The sequence below is a fragment of the Triticum dicoccoides genome, chromosome 1B (assembly GCF_002162155.2).
Source record: "Triticum dicoccoides isolate Atlit2015 ecotype Zavitan chromosome 1B, WEW_v2.0, whole genome shotgun sequence".
Classification (NCBI taxonomy): Eukaryota; Viridiplantae; Streptophyta; class Magnoliopsida; order Poales; family Poaceae; genus Triticum; species Triticum dicoccoides.
The window spans coordinates 500,451,989-500,463,274 of NC_041381.1; the positions used below are offsets into that span (position 1 = coordinate 500,451,989).

Genomic DNA, 11,286 nt, shown 5'->3' on the forward strand with positions numbered 1-11,286 from the left:
CGGCTAAATTCCTATGGAATTGTGTGACCGGAAAACGTCGACCACATCCTTTTCCGGTGTGCCCTGGCTAAGTTCCTACAGAGCTGTGTCAGGGAAAGCTCCTTGGTCGATTGTTATTTGGTTACTTGTTTCTATTCTGGTTGTAAGACTATGTAAGAACCACTAGCTTGTGTTGGCTTCATTAATTTAAAACCGGACGCACCTTGTGTTTTTCTTTCAAAAACAATCTCCACAGTCGGGGCGTCCTTCTCAAAGGATACACAACCTTACCGTAAAAGCGAAACCCTAATCTAGATACCGTGTGCCGGTCCGAGGTTTACAAAACCTGGAACGTGGTGGCTAAGCATTCAACTATCAAGGATAGCGAGCTCTATTGTCCTTGTTTTGTTTCAAGCGCTGCCAAGCAGGTGTTTGTGGAAGTTCGATGGTGTCCTTGTGGCATCCCTGTTGTCACTGACTACCAAGTTAACAGGAAAATGATATACTCAAAACAGAGCTGTAGTTCCAGGGCGGTTTGGTTTGCATGAGAGATTTCGGGAGTCCAATAAATTCCGCCCCGCCTCTCGCCCCGTCGTCGCCTCGTCGCCGCCCCGCCACGGTTCGTTCTGACTCGACTCGCCGCCCCGTCGCCGCCCCGCCTCGGTTCGTTCTGTCTCGGTTTGTTGCAGCGGTGCCTCCAATCGCCGGACAGGCCCTCTCCTAAGCCTCGTTGCAGCGGTGCAACATGGACTTATAAGTCCCTGTAAACAAACAGGTAGGGACTCAGGACTTATAAGTTTCTGTAAATAAACAGATAGGAATTTATGACTTATAAGTTGGGACTTAAAAAAGTCCTAGGACTTATAAAACAAACAGGGCCTAAATAGCTAATGATGGATACTTTTGCTTGCTGCAATGAGGTCCTTGTCAACTTACAACCCAAGTTACAAACAGACTCGGATCCAACCTCACGGCAACGCGACCTCAACACATGTAATACATCTCCGGATGTCCAAACTTAAACCCAAATCCACCCCCACACGGCCACACGGCCCTACCTCCTCACCAGCAAACCTGGCAAATAATAGCCGGCAAGCGAACACCCAAACAACCAGGAATATCCACACGCCATCATGGCCACCACGCGACTCGGCCTCCTACTCCTCCTATTCACGCTGCTCGCCGGCACCGCCGTCTTCTCCGTCTCCGCCGCCCGCAACGTCCCCGCCGAGACGGTGGTCGCGGATCCGGTCGGCGCCGAGCCGAGCGCCTACGAGATGTTGGAGAAATTCGGGTTCCCGAAGGGAATCCTCCCGGTGGGCGTCACCGGCTACACGCTCCGGCGGTCGGACGGCGCGTTCCAGGTGTTCATGGACAAGGATTGTGAGTTCGAGGTGGACGGCGGGTACAAGCTTACCTACAAGCAGACGATCTCCGGAAGGGTGGCCGGCGGCAGCTTGTGGGACCTCCGGGGCGTCTCGGTGAAGATCTTCTTCGTCAACTGGGGCATCGACCAGGTGCTCATGGCCGACGCCGACCACCTCATGTTCTACGTCGGGCCGCTCTCCCAGGCCTTCACGTCGGACAACTTCGAGGAGTCCCCGCAGTGCAGGTGCCGCGGCCATGGCGTCGCGGACGTTGGCGAGGGCGCCGGCGTCGGCGTGGCGGCGATGTAGGATCGTGCAGTTGGTTACGTATAATTAACGTGATGCTGTGCACTTCTTGCGCGTGATGCTGTGCACTTCTTGCGCGTGATGCTGTGAATTACTCGTTGATGTAAGTCGATGTATGCACGATTGGTGTGCGTGCAATGCACCGCACACGGAGGAAAAGGACCCCATCAAATAGGGTGTCCATTTTATTTGCCGTATTTTTATGATTCTTCTTCTTCGTATTGCGTGCAATTTGTCATATTTTGACTAGTACTCTCTGGGTCCCAAAATAAGTGTCACGAATTTAGTACAACGTCGTACTAAATCAACGAGATTTATTTTGGGTCTGAGAGAGTATTATTTTGATTTAGTGTTTCCTATGGATTTGAGGATGATTTACTGTCCTTTGGCCATTGATGTGTCGAGTTTGTCAGGGCATTTTTGTAATGAAAAAACACTCAGAATCAATTAACCCATCTCTAGAAAGGAGTTTCCTAAGCGCACCACACCCCTCCTCCGCCGGTAGGTCGTTCCCCCCTCCTCCGCAGGTGTAGGGGTGCGGAGAGGTTCCTGTCTACCGGATAGAACTCTAGTTTTCTCGCTTTGGGATTTTAGTAGGGTTATTATACACGTCGATGGTGCGCTTTGGGAATTTGGACAATGACGCATTGCCGGCGTCGGCGCCTTTGAGGTAGTAGGCATGGGGGCGACTACTGCGGTAGGGAGGACGGCTGCTTGACCGCGGGGAAGACCGGGTGCCACTGGGTGCCCGGATGATGACGCGGAGGGGACGACGACTCCTCCTTGGTGTGGCAATCGGTCTGAACGTCACTGTTGGGACACCGGCTCCTCCTTAACGTGGCATCCTATTTGGACGTTGGGTTGCATGGAGGGAGTAACCATGATAGACCCCGCTCGACCAATGATTGGCACAACACCTCCTCCATCTGTTGCGTGAACTCGTCGTCTGAGCAGGCCGTTGCGGTGAGCAACGAGGGCAGCTAGTTCTTATCCTTCAATCGGCTACGCCTTTACGGTGGACAGAGCCTTGAAGGACGACGAACCCGTCAACCGTGGGCGACTATGTGAATCTTTCACATTGTTGGGTTCACCGTCGCGTATTTTTTATCAAAAAAAAACCCTGACATTTTTTTAAAATCAACCCGCAATACATGTGGCCTTTCATGATGCGCTGATGGGTTGCTGGACTTTGAACGCAAGACTCCTCGTTACAAGAGCTAGACGTAAACCATCAGGACTCTCATCTGACTCATGCCTGTGTAGGAATCTTTACGTAATAATTTATATGCATACTGACCCAAGTCTCTCTTACGTGGAGTCAAACTCTGAATCCCCTCTTGCCTTGCCTAGCCTCTCCATAAATAGGCTTTTTCAGTACTCTGAATCCCCTCTTGCCTTGCCTAGCCTCTCCATAAATAGGCTTTTTCAGTATTCTGATCCTTTAAACAAACTTTGTCACAAAATAAACTCGACGTGAAAGTATTTCATGATCTGACTCTTTTAACAACGTCATAGTCCGCGGCGTTTCTACCCAACATAAAAACGCCGAGCTAACCAGCGTTTTTGACCAAAAAAGAAACGTCGAAGTGGCTCGGCGTTTCTCACCAGGTAAGCAACGCCAAAGTTCACGGCGTTTGTCACCAAGTAAGAAACGTCATAAGGCTTGGCGTTTAGACCCTGGTTATGAAGCAGTTTTTTACGTTGGCGTTTCTAAGAAGGCTGGAAACGTCGCCGACCTTGGCGTTTCTAGCCTGGCGTCTCTAGCGGCTGAGAAGAAAGACCCCGACGGGGCAGCGGGTGGGCTGGGTGCCAGTGAAGAAATGCCAAGCCCTATGGCGTTTCTTACCTGGTCTGCAACGCGAGCTACCTCGGCGTTTCTTATTTGGACAGGAACGCTAGCTAGCTCGGCGTTTTCATTTTGGGCAGAAACGCCGCGGGCTATGGCGTTGCTAAAAATGTCAAATCGTGAAATACTTTCATGTCAAATTCATTTTGTGACAAAGTTTGCTGAAAGAGTCAGAATAGTGATTTCGGCCCCATAAATAAGTTGTGGAGAAGCACCAGACCAAGCCGTCGGATGAGGAGGCGTAAGACGAGGACGATCCCACGGAAGTCATCTGGGTACATGACCTCGCCGAGGCCGACGGCAGCAACGGCCGAAGCCAAGCCAGCGAGGCACATGTCGTCGGGATACCTTTTCCTCCACTGCGCCCGTACCACAGGCACCATCATCAGCGTCCACGCGCGCCTTCTGTTGCTCTATTGCCGATCGTCTGTAGGAGATAATTTCAGTTCCGGCGGCGCCACGGTCGAGTCCACGAAATGTCGCCAAAGCGTAGCCGGTGGCGAACGGCGCTCGCATAGCTTCTTCCCCACTTTCTTCCTTGATCACCACGCCTTGTCGCAATACCACAGGCGCCGACCATCGCCACCGGCCACGCAAGTCACGCTCGACTGTGTTGCTTCAGCCAGGCCTCAACATCTGAAACCGACCCCTGCTGTCTCATGAAACACGAACGCCTGCCGATTCCTCCTCCCCCAGGACATGACAACGCGGCGGCGCCTGGATCTACAGGAACCATATCCCCTACCTCCTTGTCGTGCCATCCACTGCACCAAGACCGGCTGAGTTTGGTGGTGAGTGTCAAGTGCAGCGTGTAGCCCCCCCACTGGTCACAGGTGCGTCGTCAGCCGCTTCCTCGGCCTCCTCCTCCCTATTCTGCAACAAGGGTGCAGAGTAGCGGCATGACGTTCTCCTCCATTCTACCATGCCCCGCCTCTGGGCTTGAAACACCGGCATCAAGTTTTTGTGTGCTCTGATGATTAATTAGATCGTAATTGCCATTGCCGGCTATGGCCGACATAGTGGAAACAACCTCTGCTTATATGCATACTCCATGGTAAGCTCAAGTATTGTTTCTCTTACATATTACTCCATACTGTATATTGCTAATCTCCCTCTTCCCTTCCGTGAGTTCATCATTTCATCTCATAGAGAATGTTCTTTATTAGAACATCAGGTCACAATGGTTTATTATTTGATGGTGGCCATTTTCATGTGGGGAATAAACTGACATCAAAGTTACAGGTTTGTTCAGTACACCTGCCAATCACATGTTTGTTAAAATGCCTACCTATACTGACATCAAAGTTACAGGTTTGTTCAGTACACCTGCCATTTTCGGAAAATATTAAAATAATTTGTATTTTGAACTCCAGGTCAATAGAAGTCCCAGCGGGAACTTAAGTTAACATATGCACATGGTTAATCTGCCCATCTCATACAGAAGGCTTACATACCTGCATTCCCTGTAGCTTTACTGTTTAAGACAAGCAGATCAATTCATACTCAATGTTGAGTTGTCCATATGATCATTTAGTACACTATCGAGATCACACATGCCATCATTTTTTTATTGTTAATGATATTTCGACAGTATGATTTCAAGAGGCCTCATCTGAAAGCAATAAACTGTTTTTTTGGGGGAGCAATAAGCTATTTCTTAGTGAACAACAACCCCTTGCTACTACTTGCACAGTAAGTGGAAAAGCAACAACTAAATATTGGTGGAGTCAGACCCGACTAGGGCCTGCATTAAAACACAACATATGCCATTAACTAAAGCAGTTATTTTCTTGTACGTGCTACGGACTTATCACATTTCGTTAACATTTAGCTGTAGTTTCCCCATCTCTAGATAAAGTTGGTGCATATAACTTTTTCCAAAATATAGATGAGTGCATTTTATCTTCTCTGTTTGAAGGTCCAATGGTTTAGCTATATTTTGTCACATGTCGTGTTTCATTTGTGTCAATTATCTAGCAACCATCATAGTGTAATGGCATGTGGGCACCGTCAAGCCCTCAACTATTTAGTACATCGGTTTTTCATTCAAATGGTTTAGATAATTCTTTAAGTTCCACCACTGGATTGCAAGGTGTTGTCAATAACTTATTTGTCCTTGCACACTATTCCTTCTTGGCTTGGCTGAACTTTCACATGTTTATATTTGGTTTGGGTGTCGTACCTTTAAAGTGAGATATAGAGAGTTGTAGAGCAGCAGTCACACACATGAATTTAACCTTCATGTGATATCAAGCTTTAGATCCTCCTCCTTATCAAGAAAAAATCATAAATTAAACATTCTCTTTCAAAGGTCTTGTGAACTGAATTCCCTTTGTTGTGCTTCGCTCTATTAGACAACCTATTTATGCATGTTGAGTGCTTGATCATGTTTATAGATGACAGAGAAGGTTCCTAGAATGATACAATTGTTGTATTTCTGTTCACTCACTCTGCTTGATCATGTTATTGATTATGTATTTCTCCCGTTGCAATGCACGGGCATGTTTGCTATGCAACACATAGACATATTTGAGAAAGACTATTGCTCCACGGAGAAGAACGTGCGGCGAATTTTCCTTTGCAAAATTATTTTTTGGTGATAAGGATTTATTTTCTCCCGTTGCATTGCACGGGTCCTTTTGCTAGTTGGATCCAAAGCTCCCCTGGATCCGCCATCCTGGGGCGGTGGCGGCGACTTGTTCGAGTGGTAGCCGTTGAGCAGCGGCACGTCCGGGTCTTCTCGACTCCGTCTTCTTGCCCATCGTGGTAGGCAGAGGTGTGGTGGTGTGTAGCGGTCGGTGGAGGTGTGGGAGAGGAGGAGGATTGTGTAGATAGGATTTGTGAAGGATGAGGCCGACCAACTTTAAAGCCAGATTAGGCTTCTTGATCATCGCACCACAATGAATGCGGGTAGGTGGGTGGCCGGTGATCCGGTCATGCTGGAATGAATGAGCGGAGGGTTCTAGAACGGTCATCGGAGAGGGTTTTTGGATGTGTCCAGGGTGTCGAAGTTCCATGTGGCGGACGTCCGGACTCCCCCACCCCTAGTTTGGGTCCAGCTTGTGGGATTTCGGATGTCCAGACCGATCTGGCCTAATTGGATGATCTGTATTGGAGGCCTAAAAGTGTCCGAATGGCTAGGTCTGAATATTTACTGGTGTTTTGACTGCGTCGGAGATGCCCTAATCATCTCTGATACCACAACACGAAGAAAAGAAAGAGGAGCGAAGGCATGTGGGCTTGACCCATTCAGATCAGTTTAGCCATTCCAAAAACTACATGTGCCAGGCCCATGTGGGCCCATCAGTGTCAGGTCACCTCTACTTTGAATCCGAAAGTGTCAAATTGGTAGCAGCACCTTCAGTTATCCAACCTCATCTTCACTCGATGACCAAGATGGAAGCTGGGAATGATCTACCTTTTACATTTATTTACCGAGAAATGTTCCAAATCAAGCGGTTGATTTTAGCACGTGCATCGACCGTCTTCAGGAGGTCCTATATGGCGGATCCTTTTTCCCATATAGGTCGACCAGTACCGTTGTAATGCGTACCCTGTAGTGCACCGCTACGTACGACTGGGCCGGCCTATGCCCCTCTTCCGGTTTTGGGAAGGTTCCAGAACCATCTCAAACCAAATTTCCTTTTTTCTATGTTTTTCTTTTTCTTTTTTTTCTTTTTAATTTTCTTTTTTTATATTTTCATTTTCCCTTTATTTTAAATATTTTCCAGTTCATGAACATAGGTTGATTTTGTGAATATTTTTTAAATTTGCAAACATTTCTTGAAATTCGTGATTTTTTATTTTGCAAACATTTTTTGAAATGTCAACATTTTTAATTCGCCATTTTTTTGTAATTTGCGAACATTCTATGAATTCACAAAATTTTATACTTATATTTTTTTAAATCAAGATTTGTTTTGAAATTCTTGAACCTTTTTTGAAATCCTATTTTTCAAAGTCGCAATTTTTGAAACAAATTTGGAATCCGTGAATATTCTTGTATAGTTGCAAATTAATTTCTAAATATGGATATTTTTGAAATTCAATAACTTTTTTGAATTCACGAATATTTTTTAAATTCATAAAGATTTTAGAAATACAGAAATAATTTTCATATTCATGAACATTTTTGGAATCCGAAACATTTTTCAAATTCATGATTTTTTTAACTTTGAAACTTTTTTAAAATCCTGATTTTTTTATGTAGATCCGAATATTTTTTTAAAAGCAAAAAAATGAAAACAATGAAAGGGAAAACATTGGTACACCCTGACTTGTAGATGGGCCGGCCAAAGTGCGAGCAAGAGGGGGGTGCGCGTTGGCTCACTTTCAACCAAATCGAATCGAGCCTTGCGAATGCTATTTATCGCATTAAGCAAGGAGATCAACGAATAGAATAGTACTTCTTCGGGAGCCTCCGCAAGGGTCGCTTGGGTTGGAAAGGAATCGCACCGACTGGCGCGTTCTCACCGCCGTCACGTGTCACGCTCTAGACGTTTCCTTCAAATTTTTTTTCTGTATGCGTTTTCAGCCTTTAGATGTTTTGTTTTTAGATTTTTCTTTTTATACATTTTTACGCGTTTTCGGCTTTTAGATGTTTTTTTGGTATTTTTGGCTTTTCTGGTTTCCCCGGCTTCTATTAGGATTTGGACAAAGAAAACATTCGGAAAAAAATTGTGCAGAAAAACGCGTTTCTTTCCTTCTAGAAGAGGCACAAATTTAATTCTCATGGAGGCACGGATGGCTTTCGCGAGAGGCATGGTCGTGCCTCTTGGAAAGAGAAAAATGTTTATTTTCTTTTCATGCGAGATACGAATTTACTTCGCGCGGAGGCACGGTCATGTTTCCCGAAAAGGAAAAAAGCGTGATACTTTTTTTTCAGCAAGAGACACAGATTTACTTCGCATGGAGGCACGGATTTGCTTCCGCGCCTGTCGGGAAGGAAAATAACGCGTTTTTTTTCGTTTAGTGAGAGGTACAGATTTACTTCTCGTGGAGGCGTGAATTTGCTTCCGCGAGAGGCACGATCTTGCCTCTCAGAAAAGGAAAAAAACGCAGGTCTTTTTTTGTTCCGCGAGAGGTTCATATTTACTTCTCGTGGGTGCGTAGATTTGCTTCCGCGAGAGGCACGGTCATGCCTCTCTAAAAGGGAAAAAAACATGTTTATTGTTCCGCGAGAGGTACGGATTTACTTCTCATAGAGGCATGGATTTTCTTTCTCAAGAGGTACGTCTGTGCCTTTCGAAAAGGGAAAAAAATGCGTGCCTCTTCGTAAGAAAAACAAAGTTCCTTGAAACCTATCAATATGGGATCTTGTTTTAAAAATCTCGACGCGAGGGATCCAACAGTCAAAACAGTTCGAGATTTGGGCAAGCGGTTTAACAGATAAAACGTTTTGAATAAACAAATCTAAAAAAAAGAAAAACTCCCGCTGGGTGTGCCACTTATTGCAACTTTATAAGGTGGGAGTGATCTTTGAAAGAGGTACTCCTCAATTAGTAGTTTTGATTAAGCGAGACCATAGAAAGTCTTGCTGCCAGCTTCAACACCTACTGCCCGGCCCACTCACGCACACTTTAAAAGGAAAATAGTGAAAAAGGAGAGCCGCCGAGGGATTCAAACCGTGGTATGCCAGCTTAGAGCATCTCCAGCCGTTCGGCCCCCCAGGGCGCAGAAAAACCGCGGCCTGGGGGCGAGCCGGCGCTAGTTCGGCCCCTGGGGCCAGCCTAGCTCCCAGTCACTGGGCTAGCCACTGGGCTAGCATCAAGACTCTGTTCAAGTATTAGGGCGGGTTTTAGTTGAGGCGAAATGAGTCCAGGTCTCATTGATTTTGTTTTTTTCTTCAGGTATGTTTCTTTTCTTATTTTCTTCTCTCTTTTTTTCATTTGTTTCTTCGATTTTTTTCGGGTTTCAATCTTTTTCTTTTCTTTGTTTTTTGTTTTATTCTACATTTTTTGTATCTGTCAACAATATTTTTTAATACATGTTTAAAATATTTTCAATGTAAGTTTAATATTTTAAATACATAGTCAATATTTTTTCCAAAAATATTTTTAATATTTTAAAATGGTCGATTAACATTTTTTTGGATACCAGATTTTCATTTTCTACATGATCAACATATTTTCTATGCACATTTTATTTTTTTCAAATGCTTGATTAACATTTTTTCAAATACATGGTCAATATTTTTCAAATACACGGTCAACATTCTTTGAATGAACATATAACATTTTCAAATGCTTTATCAATATTTTTCAAGTGCAATATTACTATTTATTTGAATGCATGGTCAACCATTTTTCTATACACATTTAATGTTTTCTAAATGCTTGATTAACATTTCGTAATGCTTGTTCAACGGTTTTTAAAATGCTTGATTCATATTTTTTACATACAAGATCAAAACATGTCATCATTTGTTCAATACATGGTCAACATTTTTTCTACGCACATTCAACATTTTTCAAATACTTGTTTAACGTATTTTAAATACATGATCAACTTTTTTCACACATACTGCATAAATTTTGTATACATGGTCAATATTTTTCTATACACATTTAACATTTTTCAAATGCATGATTAATATTTTTCAAAATATTTATGAAAAGTATATTTTGTAATATACAGTATATGTTTAGAATTTTTAGAAGTGTAAACAAAAGTAAAAAAAAATAAGAAAAGAATACAAAGGTTAAAGAAACAAAAAAAATTGATGCGGTGGCCTCACGCGAGCTGGGCCGGCCCACTGAGGCCGCTACCTTAAGCGAGAGCTGACGCAGTTTCGGTTGAAGCGAGACATAGTCGCGCCCGCAAAATAGGAGATCTCGTTCTGTATGATACGTGCACACTTGTTGAGATGCTTCTAGCTTATACTGGAGCAGTACCTTCTCTAATAGAGCCGGTTCACAACTTAAAGCTAACTCTCACGTGAAAGATGTCAGGTGCGGTTAACTGTAGAAAGACCTCCCGACCTTGTTTTGGCGCGCGGTCGTGCGGAGCGAATCCCACAAACCATGACCAATGGATCAGATGCGCTCAACATTGATAGATGGCAGCGTTTGCCGCGTGGAAGAAATCAACGACAAACAAATGCTTCGGCGTCACTTGTGCGTTGCTAGTGCAAGTTTGAAAATTGTTGTACTATAGTAGTAGAAACATTTTGCGTCAGATAGACCCCAAAACACAAATAGGCCATCCAATTTAGCGACATTCACTTGCTTCAATTCTTACCTAAAAACACTTGCTTCCGGACACTTTAGCACATTCACTTGCTTTAATTCTTGCCCCAAAAAATATTCGGTTGTTTTGCGTTTTTTTTGCAGTATGCGCTATGGTGAATTAAAGTATATAGCCGGACACTTTGGCACAAGATTTTTCCATTCATTTTTGAAAAATCAATTAACGCGGTTTTTCTGAGATTTTTTATTAAACATGAACTTTTTAAAAGTTCTAATATTTTTTACAAAAGGCGATATTTTTTAAAACACAAACATTTTTGAAACTGCTGATATTTTTTAAAAACCCTGGCTAAAATCCCAGTAACATCATAAATAGTACTTGCGGCTCCTACTTTGACCACTTTGCATATTGGCTTTATATTATCTTCGACGTCAACCATAAGTTTTATTACATCACGTTCAAATCCAGATAGAATGAGAATATAATGCCAAAGAACCAAAAAAGATGCTGGTATAATTTGGGCCACCCCCTCCCGTAGGATCAAAAAAGGTTGTAGTAAAGTTTCAATGGTTAATAGACGTGGACGAAAAATATGAATAA

The 11,286-nt window shown here is 43.9% G+C and overlaps 1 protein-coding gene across 1 annotated transcript; it reads left to right on the forward strand.

The window, feature by feature from the left end:
• The first annotated feature begins 989 nt into the window (after window positions 1-989).
• LOC119307362 lies at window positions 990-1,871 on the forward strand. The gene has a single exon (XM_037583442.1). The coding sequence runs from the start codon at window positions 1,113-1,115 to the stop codon at window positions 1,653-1,655; it is 543 nt and encodes a 180-aa protein (XP_037439339.1). The 5' UTR covers window positions 990-1,112; the 3' UTR covers window positions 1,656-1,871.
• The last annotated feature ends 9,415 nt before the right edge of the window (window positions 1,872-11,286 follow it).